Raw genomic sequence first — 24,895 nt, 5'->3', positions numbered from 1 at the left:
AGAAAGCTTGTTTGCACCATTTACCTGAAAAGCTCTGGGGACACTGGGGATACTTCCTCACTCTACTGAAGAGTTTTGGGAATTTTGTCAGCTTTGAAGGGAAATCTAAAGTGAAAGTGAAGTCGCTCAGTCGTGTCCGACTCTTAGTGACCCCATGGACCGCAGCCTACCAGCCTCCTCCGTGCCTGGGATTCTCCAGGCAAGAACACTGGAATGGGTTGCCATTTCCTTCTCCAATGCATGAATGTAAAAAGTGAAAGTGAAGTCGCTCAGTTGTGTCCGAGTAGTACTCAAATGGATGTTCAGTTCAGTCGCTCAGGCATGTCCGACTCTTTGCGACCCCATGGACTGCAGCACGTCAGGCCTCGCTGTCCATCACCAGCTCTGGGAGTTTACTCAAACTCATGTCCATTGAGTCGGTGATGCCAAATGGATGTAACTGCTTTTAATTCAGTCAGCAAGTCGTCGTAGCTGTCCTATAATATAGCCACGATAAGAACACTGTCAGTGTAGTTAGTGCAAAATAAATTGTGCCAGATGTATAAAGTACACAGCAAGTTTTGAAAATACTCAGTAGGAGAAAAGTGTAATATCTCAGCAGTTTTTTATATTGATCACGTGGTAAAATAATATTTGAATATATTGGGTTAAATAAAATATACCATTAGAATGTATTCCATTTCTTTTTGAGCTTCCATGGTGGCTCAGATGGTAAAGAGTTGGCCTATGATGTGGGAGACCCCGGTTCCATCCCTGGGTGGGAAAGATCCCTTGGAGAAAGGAATGGCTATCCACTCCAGTATTCTTGCCTGGAGAACCCCGTGGACAGAGGAGACTTGCAGGCTACAGTCCATAGAGTCACACAGGGTCGGACACAGCTGAAGTGACTTGGTACTTGTGCGTTATGCCCATGGCCAGCATCAACTTTATATTAAGCCCTGAGGAAATAAACCCATTTCTTTTAGGAAATGCCCCTGATGGAAGTCCATTCAGGTTTATTAGACCACAGCTAAACATGCATAAAGTTTTGCTGCCTTTTGTTTTTGTGATAAGCATAAAGAAAGCAATGTTATGAGCTTTTACAACTATTGCTCAAATATTTTGTTTAGAATGCTAATTCTCTCATTAAAATAGGTAAAACTGTGAACTGGTGATTTCTGTTCTTTGAATAAATTTATCTTACACTTTTTATAGTAAAACAAATGAGATTATTAAGTTATTAAGAAAACAGCTGATATTTGTGAAATCTTTAACATTGACAAGCTTTTAAAGAATTTAAAATTTTATATAATAATTACTTGAAAACTGTTTGGTTTAGCAGATAAGGTTTATGAATCACAGAGTTTGACCTTTTAGTTTTTTTCTTAAATTTTCATATGTTGAGAAAGGGAAGAATTCCATCTGCAAACATTTCGCAAGCTGATTTACTATTCTTTCCAAACAAGGGATAAATTGATACCCTTGACTAATCTATGGCAATGGTTTTCAACCAGGAATGACTTCACTTCCAAGAGAATATTGCATATCTGAGACACTTTTGATTGTCACGCTGTGGGGAGATGTGTGCTTTTGGTATTTCCTGGGTGAACCCCTAAAGACTGTTATGTTCTACAATGCTCAGGACAGCTCCCCACAGCAAAAAGTTGTTGTTTAGTCTCTAAGTCATATCTGACACTTTGTGACCCCATGGACTGTAGTACTCAGCCCAAAATGTTGGTTGAGAAACCCTAGTCTAAGGGGAATATTGAGATTGTATTTTACATTTATAGTAGACCTTCTGTTGCTGAATAGGTTGTAGTAGGAAATTAAAAGGTACTTAGAGGAGTTATATGCTTCATGAAATTTTTAACTTAAGAAAGAAACAGAAGTTTTAAGAAGTGACTTGGTAGCATGTCAGTAAAAATGCATAATCTTTGCTTGGATGGTATCAGGAAGGAGTTTTAGAAATCAGAATGGTGTGTTGATATAATTTGAAAAATTTGCTGGGCATATATTCATACATATATAGGCATTCCCAATGAAATCTACAAGAAACAAAAAATTAGATTGAGAAAGATGGGGAGAATTATTGGAAGGCCTAGAATCTGAAAGTTTATTGTGAATATTGCCTTAAATTGCAACACACATGCACACATAAAAGCTTTGTCATCTCCTTCTGTTTTTATTCTTATAAATATTTTTTTTAAAAAATGCCCAACAGTTCCTCTGTATTTTTAAAAGTGACTTACACATAATGATTTTTGAAAAATTCTTGCTGTGGTAGAAAAATGAAAACTTATTTACTAACTTTGGGATATAGGAGAAACATTTTAATTCTTTAAGCCTTAGTTTCCTTATCTCCCTTTTAAAATGGGGAAATAAAACTATTTGTAAGGTAAATCACGTGAAAAGTTTTTGTAATTATGATTGTTAAATTGTTAATACTGATAGTAATGGTGATGATACACAAACCTAGCCGAATGATGGAAACCAGCCTTCGTGTTTTATTTTATATGAATACCTTGAGAAATATTGAGAGTTTGGTTCCAGACCACTGCAATAAAGTGAATATCAAAAAAAACAAGTCACATGAACTTTCTGGTTTTCTAGTGCTTATTAAAGTTAATGTTTGGAACATACATTAGTAGTCTTTCAAGTGTACAATAGCATCATGTCAAAAAATGTACATACTTAATTTAAAATACTTTATTGCTAAAAAATGCTACCCATTATCTGAGCCTTCAGTGAGTCATGATCTTTTTTGCAGTAGGTATGTCAGAAATCACTGATCACTATAGCAAATATAATAATAATAAAAAATTTGATTTATTGCAAGAATTACCAAAATGTGACACAGACACGTGAAGTGAGTAAATACTGTTGGAAAAATGGCACCAGTAGGCTTGCTTAACAGGGTTGCCACAAACCTTCAATTTGTAAAAAATTTGTAAAAAACAGTATCTGTGAAGCTCAGTAAAGTGAAAGTGAAAGTGAAGTCACTCAGTCGTGTCCGACTCTTTGCAACCGCATGGACTATAGCCCACCAGGCTCCTCTGTCCATGGGATTCTCCAGGCAAGAATACTGGAGTGGGTTGCCGTTTCCTTCTCCAGGGAATCTTCCCAACCCAGGGATTGAACCCAGATCTCCCGCATTGCAGGCAGACACTTTAACCTCTGAGCCACCAGGGAAGCGCAGTAAAATGAGCTATGCCTATATTTTCATAAGTATGACCTCTAAGGTTTTCACATTCTTCAGTGTAATAATTTTGTGTAGAGAACTAATACCACATTTCCAAAGATTGTTCTTAAAAGAAAAAAAAAATTTGCATTTGAGTTTACACTTACAGTTCTTATACCACCTGCCAGGTATTTTGTAAGTCAGATTTTCAAAGGTTCAGAAAAGTGCCTGATGTGCATGTTGCTGCCTATGTAGGTGGGAAGGTTTATCTAGGTTTTTGTTCCCCATTAACTGGTACCAGGAGATAAGTTGCACAGCCTTTAGCTATTTGAGGCATGTCCAGAATTTAATTGTTTTAAGAGTAACATATTTGAAAAGGTATGTTGAAACACCAGATCTTTTGCAATTTGGTTTAAACAAGTTTGTGGCAATGTAGAACCTTTTTCAGTTTGATTTTTCAAGGTGACTTGCCATGAAAAGTCATCAGAAAAGCTCCATTCAGAATTCTGCTCTCGCTTCCATTTGATAGGTAGAATATACACAGAGGCTGTGAAGAGTTGGATGCAGGAGGTGGCTGTGGTGACCTGCTGGCCACCAGTAGGAGTAGGAGCCAGGTGGAGTGCCCTCAGAGTTTTAACTCTGCAAGCCAGGCCAAGCCTGTGCTGATTACTCTATTGTCCTTCACTCCACCCTTGACACTTTCCCCTCAGCTGCCAGATGTTCTGAGAGCTGAGCAGCATAAGGGAGGAGGAAACATGGGATCTAATTACATGTCCAGTACTGCCTGGTTCACTGGTTTTTAGCAAGTCATTTGCCCAGTGACTACTAGCTTCTTATCTGTAAATGAGAAGGCTTTGAACTTTTGTGACTTGAACAAGGCCAGATCCATGTGTACTCATTCATTAAGTACTCCCGCTTGCTCTGCATTCATGGAGAGAAATAATAGTCAAATCATGTTTACCTTTTTGTTCTTCACTCACTACTGGTGAGCAGAGTCACAGTCATGAAGTATGACAGGATGAAGTTCCAGCCTCATGCTGATATTTGCAAATCCAAATCTATGTATTACATTGTCTTAACAGGTAGCTGAAGGGCAGCTTGAAAAAACAGGCCTCTTTGCTTCTTTCTAACCTTAATCCATAAAACATAGCAATATCTAAGTATTTCTAAACCTGTTGAGGAATTTTTTTTTATTTCTCTCCTCCCAGCCAACACTTAGCCTAGTGAAAGCCACACTTCTTATTAATTTGTCCTGTCACATGTAAACAAGAAAAAAGTTCAATATCATAGCATACTTAGGTATTTAAATATCATTATTTAAAACAAGGCTTTAAAACTTTATTAAAAAAAACTTTCCACAAATTTGAAAAGTATGATAAAACTCACCCCTTTCTACAAATAGAGCTGGAAGTTGGTACTTGGGTAACCATTCTGCGAAGGGGCTCTGCCACACTACTTACTCTTATGAGAGCCCTGAAATGTATTTGAAAGGAGAAAGTTCAGTGGTGACATGGCAGCTTTCCAGCTTTCTTTGCTGAGACTTCCTGTTTCAATAGGGAAATGGAAGAGTGAGAGTCAGTTGTTTCTTCTCCTTCCCCCAGCTTCCCCTCCTAAGACAGAGTTACTGTGAACTCCTATCAAAAGGACTCTAGATGAGGTAATTTGGGATAAATAGCTGGATTCAACTGAAATGAGTTGATTTAATATTTTATTAAGTATTTTTACTAAAGCAATAGTTATCAAAATAATTTGATTTATTTTAGAAATGTTCATTCATTTACTTAGCTTAGGGCTTCCCTGGTGGCTCAGATGGTAAAGAATCTACCTGCAATGCAGAAGACCCAAGTGTGATCCCTGGGTCGGGAAGATCTCCTCGAGAAGGGAATGGCTATCCATTCCAGTATTCTTGCCTGGAGAATTCCGTGGATAGAGGAGCCATGTGATCGTAAAGAGTTGGACACGAATGAGTGACTAACACTTTCACTTACTTTAGCTCATGTCCTTGGGAAATGAATGTGTTTGAATATTTATATATACTTTCAAATAAATAATGAGTGTTTATGTTACAGATAAGCAAAGGAAATCTTAAATAAAAAGTGCATAGCATCACATATTCTTTTTTCACCATTTTATAATATGCAAAGCTAGTTCCCTGGATGAGGGCATTTTTGTTTATTGGTTGATTTTTTGTTTTTAATCCCAGTTTTGTATTTGTCTGTATGTTTTATATTAAGAACATTGGCCAGGGAGTCAGGAGACAGATTCTATTCTGAGCACTACTGCTGTTGCTGTTTAGTTGCTAAGTCATGTCCGACTCTTTGCCACCCCTTGGACTGTAGCCCACCAGGCTCCTCTGTCCATGGTATTTCCCAGGCAAGAATATTGGAGTGGGTTGCCATTTCCTTTTCAGGGGATCTTCCTGACCCAGGGATCGAACCTGCAGTTCCTGCTTGGCAGGCATCTCCTGCATTGGTGGGCAGGTTCTTTACCGCTGAGCCACCTGGGAAGCTGCTACATATTAATTGTATAACCTTGCATAAACCACCCAGTCTCTTTAAAAGATTTCTTCATGTATGAAGTGGAAGCAGGTTAGGTTTTAAGGTCTTCATAGTCCTAAAAAGTTCTAAATCATAACTTATGAATTTCTTTTGTTTTTAGAAAAATGTAGATTTTTAAAAAGTACTAAAATGACCCTTTGCAATGCTATCTCCTGCTTCTGTGTTTTCCATGGAGACATATTTCTTTTTCTTAACATAAAGCTTGACTTTCCTTTCTGGTTATGTCTTTGCTAGTAATACTTGTAAGGCCGGACCCTGGGGGCCATGATGGGTCACCCTTCCTCTCCCTCCCGCCGGCGGGGGAGGTCCCTAACGGAAGGCGCCTCCCAGATCCCAGGGACCAATGACAGCACACTTCACCAGCTAAAGCCGTCCCACCCCAACCACGTAGAAGGACCTGTCAGCCCGCAACGCCTCGGCCTGGCAACCTATCCGAACCCCCATCCATGTAGCCTGACCATCCCTCGCAAGGAACGTATAAAAACCACCCCCACCACGGTCCGGGCTGCTTCGCCATTAAAAAGCCTGTTAGACACTCTTTTGGTGTCCTGGTCTTTTACCTGACAATACTGATTTTAGTTACCCTTTTTGGTTTTGGGTTTCTAAAGAAATTCTTTTAAAAAGCAAAAACCAAAAATAGCCCACCAGCTATCCAGGCCTCTGAGTGCAGGGTCCAGTTCTTATATGGCATTTGTTTTTTTTTTTTCCAAGGAAGATAGAATTATCAGATTCTCTAACCTATCTGTGCTCTTTGGGAGATAGTGTAATGTTTTTAATACAGCATGGGGCATCAGGAGATTTGAGCCCTGGCTGCACCACTTACTATGTTCACATAGTGTTCTTAGGCCAATCATTTAACCTCTAAGCCCTGATTTGTTTTTACATCCTGCCTCCTTTTACACCCAGGAGGCTGTGAGGATCAAGTAATGTAGTAGATCTGAGAGTGTTTTCTATCAATGACATAGAAAGATTTATGTTCTTAATGTAGTCATTTCTATTTCAGTACAAATGGCAACCCACTCCAGTGTTCTTGCCTGGGAAATCCCATGGACAGAGGAGCCTGGTGGGCTACAGTCCATGGGGTTGCAAAGGTCGGATACAACTGCACACATACACGCGACACAATACACACGCAAGCATTCTAATTAACTGAGTCAGTGTTTACTGAGTGCCTTCTATGAGGAGAATCAATGAGTTTGAAATTAGGTTGGGGATTTATATACCTAAGTGTTAAGTGCCGTAAGAATAGTGTAGTGAAACTTCTGTGGAAGTTCAGGTTATTTCTGACTGGAGGTATTTAACATCAGCACTGAATTTCGTACATTTATTCTGTAGGCCATTATATGTTTTAAAAGCCATTCTTGGACTGAGGTGGACTTGCTCCACATTATATCAGTGGCATTTGATTTTTATTCACAAATGTACCAACTTTGTTATTTTCTATAATTTAGCAGTCTTTTCTTTTTCTTTTGAAATTTTTCTGAGCTGGCTCCAATTCTGCCTCCTTGGTTTCATTTGCTAATTTAATGGATTTACTTTCATTTCCCTCTGGTTCATTCATAAAGATTATTAAATTTTGATTGAGGATTTACTCTTTTAAGATGCTTCTTTAAAATATCCTTCAAGATTAGCTTTGAAAGTTTATTTTTTATTTTTTAAAATGTAAATTTATTTAATTAGAGGTTAATTACTTTACAATTTTGTATTGGTTTTGCCATACATCAACATGAATCTGCCACAGGTATACACGTGTTCCCCATTCTGAACCCCCCTCCCTCCTCCCTCCCTGTACCATCCCTCTGGGTCATCCCAGTGCACCAGCCCCAAGCATCCAGTATCATGCATCGAACCTGGACTGTCGATTCGTTTCATATATGATATTATACATGTTTCAATGCCATTCTCCCAAATCATCCCACCCCCTCCCTCTCCCACAGAGTCCAAAAGACTGTTCGATACATCTGTGTCTCTTTTGCTGTCTCGCATACAGGGTTATCGTTACCATCTTTCTAAATTCCATATATATGCGTTAGTACACTGTATTGGTATTTTTCTTTCTGGCTTACTTCACTGTGTATAATTGGCTCCAGTTTCCTCCACCTCATTAGAACTGACTCAAATGAAAGTTTATGTGTGACACTCTAGTCATGTGTGCTCATCCAGAATGTTTCTGTTTGTTCTTGATTTACTTTCACTTCTTTCATCATATGGTGCATGCGTTTCTTTCATCATATAGTGCATTGAGAGGCCTGGGTAGCTGGTGGGCCATCATTTACTTTCATCATATAGGATCAAAATCAGAAACCTTGTCTTCTGAAGCCAGACTAACCTTCGCTGTCATCCTTCCGACTTGGCAATCCGTCATAGAAGGAAATCACTTCACAGAGCCTCTTTTCTTCTTTCTCACCTTGGTCTTCTTAGAAATTTGTGGGATTAGACACACTTGATTATGGGATTGGCTTTAGTGCCTTCCTCGCTGGCAGAGTTAAGTTTACCCACCTCCAATTATTAGTCTTTCTTTCCTCCCTTTTTTTGGGGGGGGGGGAGTTGTTAAAGATTAGACACAAATATTTACCCTTCCTCTAGGTTTTCAGGAACTTCCTATGACCTCTGTGTTCTTAGCCCTGGGTGATCTGATTATAGCTATTAAAGTTACTTGCATGTGTATAGAATTATATTATCTTGAGTAGAAATGGAAAATTAAATCTTAACTTTTGCCTCAGCAGTCAGTTAAATACAAAGTGGCTGATATTCTATATCTGCAGAAAAGCATGCATTTTAGTGGAAGAGTACACTAAGAGCACAGTGCCTTACTTAGATAAGACACTCATCTTCCGGTTGAACAAATGAATGCACTTTCACCCTGGTGTTAATCAGAAATACGCTGCTGTTCCTCCCCTTTTCTTTGTGTTAGGAGTAGTGACTCCTCCTTCAGTGCAAATAATTTATAGAATGTATCATTCTTATTATCATTGTTATGGTTACTATTTGTTAGATAACATTTACATTTTTTCCAGAGAGGAAGTATGCATTTGATTGCTAGACTCTTAAGTAGTAGAAATAGATCTTTCTTTTTTTTAATGGTTCTGTAGATAGTAAATAGTAAATATAGGAGGAGTTTAGATAAAACATATTAAGGTCATATTGACATTAGAGTTTACCTTGTTTCCCCATTTCATATTGTAATTTAATAGTATTAACATAAAAGTAATATCTGTTTATTGTAAAAACTAGAAAATACTGTAGAACATGAGTTAAAAAATCCTTAATTCTGCCTCCTAGCAATAAACACTATTACCTTTCTCTAATCTGCCTTTCTAAATGTACTTGTTCAGCTCTGTTAGCCATATTGGCAGCTTTACTATTTAACATCTTAAATAGCATCTATCACTTCATTAAAGAACCACAGTGCCACTGTGGTAGAAAATGTGCTTTTTATGAGTGCACTTATATTTTTACATATATTATGTTAGTGCCTTAACAATTGTTAGAAAATGCTTCATATCTGCTGCAGGTTACTTGAGAGCATTCCTGATGACCCTTGACCCTCTAGTTGAAAATCAAGGGGAAGAACAAGCAAAATTCATGAGCAAGTTTACAAGCCTCCCTAGAGGTCTTAGGTCTTGTTAAACTGGTGTGTATGGCTTCACATGTACACTAGCTTCTGTGCACATTACTTCTTTTGACTCAAATAGAATTCCCAATTGTAATTTTTTTGTAATTCGTCATCTGACAGAATTAAGTCCAGGAATGTTCTCCCACTTTATGTAATTTTTATGCATATAATACTTTTTAAAGATTTTTTTTTTCATAATTCTCAAACACATGTCAGTTTTCCATGACTACTATATTATTCATATGTTTGGTCAGTGATGACATCTTGTCAGTTCTAGCCCCAAAATAACTTTTTCATCTGTCTCTTAGACCCTGAAGTTATTGCCTACTTCAGGTTTTAATTTCTCTTCAGTATATTGTAGAAATTTTCCTCCTGTTATTATGCTGTAGTATTTTCTTCCCATTTGTGAGGCTTCTACCTCCTACTTTCCTTTTCTTGCAGCTTTTAAGTTTATTATAGAAAATTTACAATATGCGTATATAAAGAAGATGAACTTTATTATATGGCAATAACAGCTGTGATTATTATGGTGTCTAGTGTTAGAGTTGTTTGTTATCTATGTATATGTGCATATATGTAATTTTAAATATATAGATCAAGCTGGGCATTCTTTATCCTTATTTTAAACCTCACTGCTTTATGAGTGTGTTCCCATGTCTGTCTATATTTTGTTGCTCTGTTTTAGGTTATTATGATGTTTGCTGTCTTCCTGGACTTGGAGTTCTTTAGGTCCTCCCCCCTCCCTCCCCTCCCTCCCATCAGTCCTTTCTGCTTTATAACCAATATTGCAGTATCTTTAGCTAAATTATTTGGACAGATCCATTTCTTAGAACAATAGAATAACGGTTCTAGCTCAGATTTTGTCATCCCCGTTGTACATATTTCATCTCTCTTTGTAAGCAGTCTGAACTTTTCATTCCGAAGACTCTTGGTTAGCCTAGCGCCTGCCAGCCTTTCTGGCTTTATCTCCCATCCTCACATCTAGCTGCAAAAAACCACATGTGCGTTCTAAAATACATTTTACTCCGAGATGTCTGTTGCCTTCTTTTCTTGGTGGTGGTGGTTTAGTTGTTAAGTTGTGTCTGTCCGACTCATGCGGCCCGGTGGACTGTAGCCCACCAGGCTTCTCTGTCCATGGTATTTCCCAGGCAAGAATACTGGAATGGATTGCTCTTTCCTACTCTGGGGGATCTTCCTGACCCAGGAATCAAACCTGTGTCTCCTGCATTGGCAGGCAGATTCTTTACCGTGGAGCCAGCAGGGAAGCCCTTTGCTCTCTTTTCTTATCCACCCAATAAATATTTCTTCAGTCTTCCAGCCTGAACTTCTGTGTGAAGTTCTTAATCTCCCTTGGCAGAACTAGGTGGTTCCTCCCTTGCATCTTGTGTACTGTTCTGTTGGGATGTCAATAGAGTATTTTCCAAATTTTAGAAATTTACTCTCCTCTGCTAGGCTGTGAACTTCTCACCGGGCAGGGTTGTTGTTCTCTCTCTTTCCAGCACATGACTTGGAGTAGGTGCTTAATAAATGTTTGCTTGAATAAATCTGAGATCTGGGGAAAAGTGAATCTCTTAACAGTGGCATAATAAAGTTGAATATACTTTTTAATTCTCTTTTAAGAATACCACCAGTAAGAAACTGTTTGATTGAGAAATGTTTTGAGAGAGCGTAGGAAGCATAGTAGTTTTTGAAAAAAAAGAAAGAAAGAAAGAAAGAAAAAATGTGTCATGAGTGATTAAGAAAATGCATGATTGAATAATTTATACTTGTATTTCATGTTGGAACTTGCATTTTACTAACCTTTAGAGAATTTACATGAAATGAAAACTTTTTTTGGCTTATATTTTTATGTAAACAAGAATATTTACTTATTCTGTATGAACATATAGGTGCAGTATTTAATATTTGAGTCATGCAATAGTGTCATTATGGCTTTCATTTTTATAACTTAATATCTGAACAAACTTTTAAAAAGTTGGACTAATGAAAGAATAGTAGAACCATAAACAATTACTGGGAAAGTGGGATCTTTGAAGTTTTAAAAGACCAGCACTGTATTCTTATAGAAATTATTCACTGACACTATGATTAAGGAAGAGATCCTGGGTTACAGGATAATTAATCTGTTCTAATAGTAACCTCTTTATTTCCTTCTTTTAAGATTTTGGCTTAATCATTCAAAATGATGGATATATAGATATTTTCAGTTCTAAAGTTCTTTAGTCTGAAAGGCATCAGTTTCTTTCTCTTTGTCTATTTAAATGTTAGCCAGTTTAAATATTTTATAATTTCTTTTGCATCGGGCTCACCTAAAGTATGCCGTAACTAATACTTCCTGTCTATATAGAGCAACTCTTTTGTGCCTTAGCTTCTTAAATAATTGAAGTTTGCTTTGCTTACTTCTTAGCATTCAGTGTAGTATTGGTGTTGCATTAAGACAGGGTATACTAATACTAACTTTATAATTTTTGTCTTTTTTTTAAAGGTAATGTGGCCTTGGATAATCTACAGATAAAAGAAAATGCTCTGGTAATTTTTTTTTTTTTATATAAACTATGTTGAAAGTAAAAATGTTAGTTGCTCAGTCCTGTCTGACTCTTTGCAACACCATGAACTGTAGCCCACCAGGCTCTTCTGTCCATGGAATTCTCCAGGCAAGAAAACTGGAATGAGTAGCCATTCCCTTCTCCAGGGGATCTTCCCAAACCAGGGATTGAATCTGCATTCTCCTGTATTCCAGGCAAATTCTTTACTATGTTGACTCCCCAGTTAATTTGATAAGCTCTTTGAAACCCTGGTTGCTGGGTACCTGGTGCCAGGTACCAGATGAAGTGATTATTTGTTTAATGATTTATTCTAGGAAAATCTGAGATTGAAGATTTAGAAAAATAATTTTTTTTCCTTATGATTGAAATAGTATCTCTTGGAAGATGGAATGTTCTTTACAAACTCTTTTTCTATTGTTCTTGTTTATATTTTACTTCTCTTATGAATTCTTTCTTAAAAGTCAATTGTAAGTTAATAAAAACATTTTTTCACCTATGAAACATATCCTTTATGATTCACTCAGATGTAAAAACTTTATGTTTCCTTAGAGATGATTGTGTATTTAAATAATTATTACAAAGATGATTTGGGGGCACTTAATAGTTTCAGATGTTGTTTAATTTTTTTTTTTCTTCCTTCTGAAGAGTGAATTGGATGTTCCTTTTAAAGTCAAGGCTGGCCAAATTGGTAAGTACTTCACTCTTTATTTAAGTTATTCTTCATCCTTTTAGTTTTTTATATTTCCTGTTATTTAGTCTCAGACGTCTTTCTTAGCCTGAACAAAATGTGATAGGTTTTTGGCTTATGTTGATTAGAGTTTTCCGAGTTCTGAGCCTAATGTATACTGTACATAGTATATGTATGGAAGTTTTTGAACAATTACCTTCTAAATTAGAAGGATATTTGAACTGCAGTGGTATTTTTCAGGCTTTGGTTCCACCACAGAAAAGTATCTTCATTTTCAAAGTTGATATGCAGATTTTTTTTTTTTTAAACTTCAAAGTAGTATAATTTGCAGACTCTAGTAAAGAGAATTTGTTGTTGTTCAGTTTCTGAAAGTGAAAAGTGAAAGTGAAGTCGGTCAGTTGTGTTGTACTCTTTGCGACACGTGGACTGTGGCCTACCACAGGCTCCTCTGTCCATGGGATTCTCCAGGCAAGAATACTGGAGTGGGTTGCCATTTCCTTCTCCAGGGGATCTTCCCAACCCAAGGATCGAACCCGGGTCTTCTGCATTGGAGGCAGACGCTTTAACCTCTGAGGCACCAGGGAAGCCTCACTCAGAACTCAGTTGCTGAGTTGTGTCCAATTCTTTGCAACCCCATGGACTGCAGGACCCCAAGCTTCCCTTGCTTCACTACCTGTTGGAGTGTGCTCAGACTCATGGCTATTGAGTTGGTGATGCTATCTAACCATCTCATCCTCTACCACCCTCTTACCTTTTGCCTTCAATTTTTCCCAGCATCAGAGTCTTTTCTAACAACTCGGCTCTTTGCATCAGGTGACCAAAGTATTGGAGCTTCAGCTTCAGCATCAATCCTTTCAGTGAATAGTCAGGGTTGATTTTCTTTAGGATTGACTAAAGAGAATTTAAGTATAGCTAATTTCCCTTATGTTTCATTTAGCCATTTCACTTAATATATTGTGCAGCAATGTGGTATAAAGGATATGTTCTGTTAAGTTGAAAGTCTGTGTAGCTAAACTCTTACACTAAGATCATCCATAACTAAGCATACATCTTTGTTGGAGAAATTTTTCAGTAGGAATTTTAATATATGAAGTCCTTTCAACTCTCCATGCTGCCTAGTTTTTACTTTTTAAAAACTATAAATTACAACCCTAGATGAGTTACTCTTACTTTAGAATTTTCACTTAGGCCACCATCCTTCCTTTCATCCCTGTCATCCTGCTACTTCACCACATTGCTTTCCTTCTTCATTCATTGTTTTGTATCCAGGGAAGGCTTTGTCTTTTACTGTCCTAGCATCTTTTTAGTAATTACTTGAATACTTCTGTGAATCTGCATTACTTCATAAATATGTGTTCCTTTTATATAAGTTAAAACATTTTAATGTAAATTCTTTCTTTTTTTCCCTCTTGAAACAGGAGATACTCCCTTAGATTGAAAATATCACTAGGGTAAAAAATTATATTTTTTGTTTGTCTGTTACACAGAGCCTTGTTTAGCAGTATTGTGGATGTATTGTTGTAGCCCTGCACGCTTAGTTGAAATCCTCCAGTGAAGTTATAGCTATTAATTAAATCTTTTACCTTTGAGATACATAGCTGTGGGAGAAGCAAAGGTAAATATGGTATCTTTGTCCTCAAAGATACTAGAGAGATCTAAAATTAGGACAAAATACTGCAGCCTCATATCCAGGTTAATGGGTGAGTTATATTTGCCTAAATAACTTACATGGTATTCATTGTATTATTACAACAAAATTTATATTTTGGAAGAGGTTTTCTATGGTTCTGAATTTATTTTCTTTGCTTTTAAAGTATTATAAGAATTTAATGGCTTTCTTTCAGGTTACTCACTGAGTTAGGAGAGACACTTTGCATGTAAGGATGCAAAGCATATTTTCTTTATACTTATCTCTGTTTTGAGGTTTATCAGGCACTTATATTACTGTTGGCTTACGAAGAGTTGACTCATTGGAAAAGACTCTGATGCTGGGAGGGATTGAGGGCAGGAGGAGAAGGGGACGACAGAGGATGAGATGGCTGGATGGCATCACGGACTCGATGGACGTGAGTCTGAGTGAACTCTGGGAGTTGGTGATGGACAGGGAGGCCTGGCGTGCTGCAATTCTTGGGGTCGCAAAGAGTCGGACACGACTGAGCGACTGAACTGAACTGAAAATTAAAAGTTATTAAATTACTGTTAGCTTAATTATATTATACCTAACCTGTAGAGTTAGTGTGGCTAAGTACACCAAGGATGTTTTGATTTTCTAGGAGCTAGATGTGTTTGTGGATACTGCTTTTACTTAAAAATTTAAAAAATTTCCTGATTTATAAAAGGAAGGCAGTGGAACTTAATTCCAGTGGAATACAGAATAGTCAAGGATCGGAGGATAATGAGTTACGGTAAAAGAAGAGAAAAAAGGCTTAGAGAACAGATAATTTATTTTTGGTATATTAAAGAAGCATTTCCCACTTTTCCAATCTCATGCTCACCAAGAAGGCAATCAAATCAATTTTTAGGAGTTGATGAGATAATTACAAATAAAACACTATCTATTATAAATATAGGTGGTGCTCACTATAAAATCAACAGACTTAGAAATGACCCAGAAGTGTACTGCCCTTACCTCTAGGCTCCTCTGAAGTAGGAAACGTTTAAGGACCTCATTGGGGTTACAAGCTGGAGAAAATTAAAAGTCTAGATGGAGAAATAATTCTGGATTTTAACCTCGGTAAGAGATTCCCAGCCAAAACTGGCTTGCCTCCATAGCCATCCAGGTGAAGCAAAATATCCTCCCTTACATTACATTATTTTATTTCCTCTTCAGCTTTTTATCCTGTTAAACAATTCTTTGAGCTTTCAGCATCTTGATTTAAAAGTGCCAGTGATTCTGATGGTGTAAGTAGTTTAGTCACTCACATATTAGCATGACTTTGTTGAATCAGATTCTTTTGTCTTGAGAATCTGCTCAGCAGTACTGAGAGAACTATAGCTTTTATAGGGTCATTATTTTTTAAATTGTGATGAGAGAAGGTATTTAATTGTGGAACATGGAAAACTGTAGGGGTAGAAAGGTTTGGGTAGAATTGCTCTGATACAGTTGAGGACAGATTGGGACATTTGCTGCCTGGAGACCTGAAAACCTGAAAAGAGGGCATACTAGTGATTGGGAAGAGAGTAAAGAAACAATAGTGTGGAAAGATACCAGAGACAGATTTTTGCTCATTTCAAAATTTATCTGAAACTATGCCCTTTTTGTCTTCTCTCTCCTGCTTTGTGTAGCTTTTTCCCGTAAAACTCCAAACTTGGCTTAGTGACACTTAGGGTAGTTCATCTACATTATGGGTGAGAAAGTTTCTGTAGGCCAGTCTCTGAAGGACTTGATGTTAATACTGTTATTTCTAACAGAGAAGATTTTTTCTTCCTTTCATGTGATTTATAGGTAGATATTTGGAATATAACTAGTCTGAACTGCCTGTCACTTTATAATACTGGTAATCATAAAACAGTATACCTTGCCTTCAGGGTTGGCCTCTTCTAGTTGTAGCAATTTAGCATACTGTCAAAGGTCTTTTCCTTCGGTGCTCTAATCTTTATTGCTAGTTCAATTCCTGGGATCTTGAACAGATACTCTTTTACGCTGATGCTGTAGAGATGAGGTTGCAGGTATGACTAGAACAGCATGTACCGTATTTAGACCATCAGTACTGATTCCATTGATGGCTTGAGTGGATTTAAGCAAATAATTAAACCTGCCTGGGACTGAGTTTTCTTTTTTTCAAAACCAAAGAAATAGTTGCCTCATTTTCCTTACAGTTTGGGAATATTAAATGAAATAATAGTTATCAAAAAGTTTGAAAAATGTAAAGCAGAAAGTGAATAGTTATTTCTAATAGTAATATAATATGAAAAAGATGTTTTAAACTGTGTTAGTTTCTTTTTTTCTGAGTGATGTTCATACTCTATATCTGAAGGGTTTTGTATACTTTTTCTCTTAATGGAAAGTGAGAAATGTATATCTTCTTGAGCATCCAAATAAGAAAGTTGAAATCATGTTTATTTAGATAAATTGACTTTGAAGATTCCTTGGAAGAACCTTTATGGCGAAGCTGTTGTTGCAACTCTAGAGGGATTATATCTGCTTGTTGTCCCAGGAGCAAGTAAGTTATTTTAGATTATAACCATTCAGTAAAGTCATAGTAAAATTAAATTGTTACTTTGGTTAAATATTTTAATATGTTTAGTAAAACAGAACATAATTTAAATAAACTAATCGTATTCATATATGTACACACATACATGCATTTTACATATACATATATAGCCACATTTTATATAAAATATTTTATACTGTTGTTGGAAAGAGTAATTTCAATCATTTGTGAAATTCATTATATTCTCTGTGAATAATTATTTTACACTAAGTCTTCTGTTGAGATGCATTAGACAGATTTACTTTTGAGAATGAAAGTAAATACATTTTTTAAAATGTACTGTCATGTTAATCTACAGATTGGAAATTTTTTTCCCCCATTTTGTTGCTTCTGATTTTGAGTGAATGTTCTTTCAAAAGCATGTATAAAGTAGGTAATTTTCTCATTATACATTATAGTATTTTAATTTTTAATGAATGTTTTAAAGTAGTGATGTTTTTAAAAGTAATATCTTTCATTATTAATTTTTTTTCAGTTTGAGATCAATATAATGTTAAGAAAAGTTCAGATATTTTAGGGAAAAGTTACTTGTTTTAGCAACCATAAAAGACAATTTTTTTATACTTTGTTTTACTTTGTTTTCCAGTCTTTACTGTATACATGCTTGATTTAACATAGCATTTATCACGTTATATATGTAACATGCATCCGGCTTTTTTGCTTAGTATGTGTATATATATATTTTCCAAACTTAACTTATTTTTAATTGAAGGAAAATTGCTTCACAATGTTGTGTTGGCCGCTGCCATACATCAGCATGAGTCAGCCATAGGTATACATGTGTCGCCTTTCTTTTTAACCTCTCTCCTACCTCCCACCCCTCTAGGTTGTTACAGAGTGCTGGCTTGAGTTCCCTGAGTCACACAGCAAATTCCCATTGGTTATCTATTTTACACATGGGGTAGCGTATCTGCTTCCAAGTTACTCTCTCCGTTCATCCCACCCTCTGCTTTCCCCCACCCATGTCTATAGGTCTGTTTTCTATGTCTGCATATCCACTGTTGCCCTGAAAATAGGTTCATCAGTACCATCTTTCTAGAGGTCATATGTATGTATTAATATAAGGTATTTGTTTTTCTCTTTCTGACTTAACTTCCCTCTGTATAATAGGCTCTAGGTTCATCCATCTCATTAGAACTAACTCAAACGTGTTCCTTTTTATGGCTGAGTAATATTCCACTGTTTATACCATAGCTTCTTTATCCATTCATCTGATGACGGACATATAGGTTGTTTCCCTGTACTAGCTAAATAGTGCTGTAGTGAACATTGAGGTACATGTGCCTTTTTAAAATTTGGCTTCCATGGGTGTATGTCAAGTAGTGGGATTGCTGGGTTATGTTGTAGTTCTACTCTCAGTTTTTTTGAGGCAGCTCCATAGTGTCTTCCACAGTGGCTGTATCAGTTTACATTCCCACCAACAGTGCAAAAGGGTTATTTTTGATGAAATATGAAAACCACAGTTTCCATGGTGATAGTGACAATTTTGAAAGGCTATATGATATTTTATTATGGACTGCCAACTGGTTTTTGCTGTTACAGTGAACATTATAAACTCATCCTTCTTATAGATATCTTTCTCATTTTGTGTTGTTTCCTTAGGTACATGATCAGAAATGAGATTACTAAATTAAAAGGATATGATTATATGTATTATGTGATTGTTGATACATATTCTTGAATTACTTTCTCAAAGTCTTTTTTTAAATCAATCTTACATTGATACCAGCTGATATTGGATATTACATGTATTTTGTAGTTACTCAAAATTTTACCACTCAGATATAATAACTGGAAATCTTTTGATGTATTTTCTGCCTTCTCTTTGTTTTTCCCTTTTACCTTCCTACTCACCCTTTTCCCCAATCATCCTTTTTCCTGTATTCTTTCTCCCTTTAATTCCTTTCCTTCCTTCCTTTTCCTTTTGATGTGAACTTTGTAAGTAGATAGGAATCATTTATGTAAACTTTTTGTAAAACCAATCTAAAGAATATAAATGTTTTTACAAAGATTACCTGTTACACATACACACAATATTATAATGAGGGTGAACTTTTCTTATTTATTTATTATTGCTCTTCTTGATGTGTGAATTAACTATATATATTTTTAGGTATTAAATATGATGCTGAAAAGGAAGAAAAATCCTTGCAAGATATTAAACAGAGAGAGTTATCCCGAATTGAAGAAGCCCTTCAAAAAGCAGCAGAGAAAGGTACAATGTGTTTATGTTTTAGAAAAATGTACATGCACCTATGTTTCAGATACATTTAATACTCTGTAAAGAGGATTCTTTCATAAGCCTTCATAAGCTATTCCAAAGAATCTTCTTTTAATATCATATCTCATAATATTGATTGTAAAGATTTTAATGACACATTGCCTTTGTGATTATTTTATCTCACTGCCAGTTAAATTTTCTTACTTTTCTTAACCAGTCATTTCTACTATGCTACTTTATGGAGACTTCCCAGATTCTTTGAGTTCTTGTAGTCCTGTTTGTTTTTGCCAAAGGTTAATGATTTCTTTGTCTGCATTTTCACCTGTGTTGTTGAAAGATAATAAAGTTCAGCATATTAATATAATGAAGTAATGTTTAGAGGAAATGGTGCTGTAATTCTTTTCCTTGCTATATCTTATCATATTATACAGGATATTTTTTTAAAAATTGGTTTTTCAGATTTCAACATTTTAACATCTTAAGTTTAAATATTTTGTTTTTATCTAAAAATAAATCTCGTGACTATTTTAATTTGGTTTATGGAGCAAGAATAAGGATAGGATAAAACAGAGTAGTCTATAGGATGGTGAGTTAAAGGCATTTCCAAGCCTTTCCAAGTTTGTTTTTCTCTTTCAAGTCAAATCATACTCTGATTGCTGGTTAGCGTATGAGAATTAATAGCATTTTACATCATTTTTGCATCATTTGGTAGCATGTTTATGTATTTCTATGATGGAAGAAGATGGTACTAGAAGTGCCTAAGGCATTTCTCTTTGGTCTCTCTTAAAAGATATGGCCAATGTTAGAAATGATAGAAATTATATTTTGATATTATAATAAGATGCTTAAGATGTTTAATTAAATCAAGAGAGAAATCTCTCTTAAAAATAGCTTGTTTATTAAAATTCTTTGTCAATGATTCTAATTCTTTTTTCCCCTGAGTGTTTTTCCCTTATTCAGAATTACTGGTTCTTTTACAGAAAAGTACTAAAATATTTCAGATACAGAGGCTGTTTTAATGGTAGAAAATTTTAAAAGTCTAAACAATATTTTCCTTTCTCTTTTCATATTTAACCATATCTTACATTTCTGCTGAAACTTAAGGATCTGTATTTCCATGAAAACAATTTTCTTAATTTCTGTTACTTTTATCTGCCAAACAAAGCAAAGTGGTCATGGTATTGTTTTATGCCAGTTCAATGTGAATATTTCTTTTTATTTAATATTGGTTAATTAGAAATAGTTTTATTAAAATAAGGAAAAAGGCTTAGAGAGCACTAGAATTTAATTTCTTTCTTAAATCAGTTCAGATTAAATCTGTTTGTTAATACACATACATATAATTATATGTAGTCATCAATTGGTATATTTATATATGGTTGGATATATTGCTGTTACATGTAATTATATACTTTAAATTTATAATATATATAATTTATATTTTCCCTTTTGAGAAACAAACCCCAAACTCATTTTTTTCTTTTTTTTTTGGAATAGAAATAACTGTGATTGCTTTAAAAATATTTTAGTGTTTCCAGTGAACTATAAGAGAAAGCATAGTATATACTTTCTCTGTTTTAGTAGTTGATAGCTTAATCAGCAAATTGATAATTTGCTATAAATTTTGTATTAAGTGCTTGTGAATTTTGACTACTTGGTTGTTAATACTTAGGAAACTTGTTTTTGGGTCTGGCAGAGAGACTGTTAAGGATGATTTGATAAATCTATAGAGGATCAACATCTGTGGTACTAAGCTTGTGTAAATGGGGCTGTTAGGCTTATAAATAATCATTATATTGTAGTTTCTTGGATGATAAGTTTAGTTTTTGTTAGGATAGAGCTAAGATTCAGAAATTGAAACTCAGTTTCATTAACATTATATTAGGTTTGTCAACAAAATGTTCTAAGTATAAAAGAGATAAATTCAGAAGTTGGGAAATATGTTGATAGAGATTTTTTTTCTCAATTATTAAGAAATACATTTAGTCATTTTGACTGCATTTAAGTACTTTCTCTAGTTTGTATGACTATAGACCCTATCTTCATATAATGGTGTTCATGTGAATGATTAAAGACAACCCTGGCCTTTATGTGCTTTCCATTTCACCATTTTTAATTAACAGTTTTGACTTGATTACTAGACTTTATTTTTTATACTTATTATTTTCCCATTTATTTCTTGATTTTGAAAGCATAAAAGCACTATCACTTATGTATGGAGACTCAGAGTTAAGGAGAGGAAGTGATTTAACTATAAGCAGCAGTTGATAAAAAAGAAAATAGAGTCTTTAGTCTGATCTGCTTTAAAGACATACTTTTACTCAGTTTGTTTCATTTGATAAAATAGAGTGCCTGCCCACTATTATGTGGGAAAAAAAGAAAATTGAAATATAACTATAAGTTCATTTCTAGAGAGCTTGCTTAACTGTCAAAATAAACTTCTTGATATTTTTCTTCTTTTATTTCATTGTAGTAAATTTATTTTTTTGGAAAGGCTGTTGTAAAATAAAGGGTAATATTAAATTCCTAGTGAAGTCAAAAGATTTTCAAATGCTATATAGATTCTATATTTTAAAATATTAATTTATCAAAAACCCTTAAAATTTTAGAGTTAATGTTAACTCTGAAATCAAATATTTTTTTCCAAAAAGATTTATGAAAAATGTCAGTTTCTTGTTTCACCCTTCTCTACCCTCTTGACTAACTCCTTAGAGGGAGCCATCATTATAGAAATATTAACATTCTGTGGTTAATTTATTAATTTAAGGCAATATCTTGTATTTCCTTCCACAGTAGTCAAGGAATTTACCTCTCTTACCATCTTCCTTCATCGTCAATTCCTCTTTCTTATCTTCTCATAATACAGCCATATCATAATTTTTGGCCAATTATGAGTCAAAATTTACACTACTATGACAAAATAATTACTGTTCACTGGATGGGTCAGAGAAAATACTGTGATTATATTTCCTCTGCACCAGACTTTAGTTTTTCTCTCTTGAATTTGTAAGTGCTTCTTTGCTTCTGTTTAAATTTACCTTAAGTTCTTTTGTGTGCTACATGAAATCTATCAATCATACGGCTCTCTGTGTTATTTTGCAATCACCCAAACACATCTGTTGTCCTCTCCCTGTCCCCCTTGCCCTCTTGAAGAGCAGTGGTTTTGGTTGTGTTTTTTGTTTTTTGTTTTAGTTCTGCTGTATAATTGTCATCCTAGAACTGATCTTCACTGCTCTTCTGTTTTTAATTCATCGAATCCCTTGCCTTTTGTTCTTAGTTTTGTTCCTTTGTTTAGCTGAAACATTTCTGATGGCTTTTATGAAAGGATGCACTGGGTATAATTTTTAAGATCCTTTCAAGTCTGACAGTTTTATAATTTACTTCCACACTTGTTTGATTTGGCTGGGGATAGAATATTGAGTTTAAAATTATAATTTTAAGGGTAAAAGTCTTTTAACTTCCAGGTACTTTTGAGAAGTCTGCTGCCAGTCTGTTCATCACATTGTTGTAAACACAAAAATTAGAAAATTCATGTAGCCTACTGTCAGAGACCTTATGTATAGTAATAGACAGGAGAGGGTGTTGAGTCTCATTAATGGGATGTAGTTAGAGTATTACAGAAGTTCATAAAGGGCTTATAATGTTCAGCCAGAGATCAGGGCAGACACTCTGAAGGTCTGTATTTCAGCTGAGTATGCAGAAGGCAGAGAGGGCATTCTAGGTTAAGGCGATAGTGAAATGAAACTGTAGAGCATGTATGGGGAACTGCCAAGAATCTGGGACTTTGATAGTGTAGCTGGAGAGGAGTTGGAAAGCTAAGTTTATATCAGTTTTGAGAAATTTGAATACCGTGATGGTGATGATGATAATGATAGCAGCTAACATTTATTGAGAATTTACTGTTTGTGGGTCACTCTTCAAAGTGGTTAATATCAGCTGACTCTTTTAATAGTCATAATTCTATGATATAAAGGCTTTTATTGTTCCCATTTTATAGTTGAGAAAGCTGGAAGTTAAATAGCTTGTTCTAGGTTATGCTGTTAGAAAATGATAGAGCTAGAATTTGAACTCAGTCTGGCTCTTGACTGCGTTATAATGGACTTTGATCGATAGTCAGTGAGAAAGTCAGGAAGTTACTTTTTCTTTAAAAATCTGGAGAGTGATGTGATCATGGCTGTGTTTTAGGAAGTGGTATATAAGCTGGATTTGAGGAGCAAAATGGAAGATGGTTTTACCTAACCATCACTAATAAGAATGAATAGAAAGGATTCAGACAGTGTGTCTTGAAGAGAACATGATACTAACGTAAGATGAATTCATTTCAGTTAACCCTAAAATTAGCATAAATATTGCAGCAATGTTTCCTTCTGAAAATGAACAAATGGTGGGCAGAAAGAGAACCAAAATAGCAGATTTTTGCTCTCTTTGAAAATTGGGTAAATCAATGAGACATTAGCCATAATTGATATTTGTCTGTTTTGCTTAACTTGAAATTATTAATTGTTATAATTTTAATTATTAAGAGTTTTTGTTTTAATGTATGAAAACAGAGCCTGTGTGTTGAAAGAATGGAAATGGTGTCACTTGAGAATATTTCCATAGAAGTAAGTTGTTTTAGTGTCACTGGATTTTAATTGTTCCGTTATATGATGTCTAATTGTTTGAACTAAGTTTAGATGTATTTTACATATGAAATTAAAGATGTCTTAAAATGCTTTGCATTTTGGTTATTGCTGCCGTGCGGATGCAGGCGCACATTCAGGGGAGTTCATATATGGCTTGGAAAACTTTGTTTACAAGGACATAAAGCCTGGTGGGTATGCATGGTTAATTATACTGAGCTACATACAAAATTATGTTCTTACCCATGCTCGTGCTTTTAATGGAGTTTATATGGCATGTCATCCTTTGAGAAAATAGGGAAATGTAATTCATGTTTTTCCCCTTCACTGTCATTTCCTTTCTTCCATTTTCTGCAGCCATTTATTCACTCACCAAATGCTTAATGTCTTCTAGTAGGAAGGCTGTGCTGGATGCTCAGTGTTCATGGGGTGAAACAGACCCAGTCCACTGCATTATGCAGTTTACAGTTTGATCTGTGGATAACTTCCAAATCTGGACTGCCTTTTTGACTTTGTTCTATAATATAGTAGTTTTTCAGTTAAACAATTTATCTTCTGTAGCAGTGGTTTTCAAACTTGTAAAAAGCAATAAAATGGAACCTTTTTTTTTTTTTTTTGAGTGAGACTTTATTTAGGACCTTGATAAAAGGTGTTTCCCTGACTTTCTTCTCCTATCCTCCCTGATTTGCTTCATCTGTGTAGTAGCTTTGGCAGCACATGTATAGTACTGTCCTGGACAGCCTCACAAAAAAGGCACATTTGAAGGCTGACTGTTTTAGGATTTACAGTAGGATTTTTTTGTATCTTAGGAAGTTTACCAAGCACATTAAAATAATAATAATTTCTAATATTTTAAACAATATTTAAATATTTTCTAATATTTAAATATTTTAAATATATTTATCTATAACTTTTCAGGAACTTGTTATATTAACTTAGTCACACTTAAAGTTTGTTTTGATTAAATGGCAAGCAAGTGGCATCGCTATCTCAAGATATAAACAACAATAAGCATTACAATTGAATTACTTTTGCTGCTAGATACTTCTTTAATTTTTAGATTCATTATGACAAATGGAAGGATGAGTTGCATGGCAAATTTCATAGCATGAATGAAACTACCCTGAAAGGAGTTTCTCTTTAAACAAATCTGCCCCTTGAGTAAGAGTGACTGACTCTTTGTCTTAGAGTCACTTTGTTTAATATAAAAGATAACTCCTGGTTCACTGTCCAATTTTGTGGGTTGTAATTGAACTAACTTTCTGTAGTC

At 35.2% G+C, this 24,895-nt stretch overlaps 1 protein-coding gene across 4 annotated transcripts in view; it reads left to right on the top strand.

Moving 5' to 3' along the window:
• VPS13C (vacuolar protein sorting 13 homolog C) overlaps positions 1-24,895 on the top strand; it is a 181,658-nt gene that overhangs the window by 1,105 nt on the left and 155,658 nt on the right. For 2 of the 4 annotated variants that reach the window (XM_040226662.1, XM_040226664.1), the window contains exons 2-6: positions 11,817-11,860; positions 12,523-12,565; positions 16,633-16,728; positions 18,896-18,997; positions 23,754-23,816. In XM_040226662.1, coding sequence (XP_040082596.1) covers positions 11,817-11,860; positions 12,523-12,565; positions 16,633-16,728; positions 18,896-18,997; positions 23,754-23,816 — 348 coding nt within the window. The remainder of the gene's footprint in view (positions 1-11,816; positions 11,861-12,522; positions 12,566-16,632; positions 16,729-18,895; positions 18,998-23,753; positions 23,817-24,895) is intronic. The other 2 variants (XM_040226663.1, XM_040226665.1) reach the window with 1 other exon arrangement.

The sequence above is a fragment of the Oryx dammah genome, unplaced genomic scaffold (genome assembly GCF_014754425.2).
Source record: "Oryx dammah isolate SB20612 unplaced genomic scaffold, SCBI_Odam_1.1 HiC_scaffold_26, whole genome shotgun sequence".
Lineage (NCBI taxonomy): Eukaryota > Metazoa > Chordata > Mammalia > Artiodactyla > Bovidae > Oryx > Oryx dammah.
Note: the sequence above shows the minus strand (reverse complement) of the source record. Positions and strands in the feature narration are given on the sequence as shown.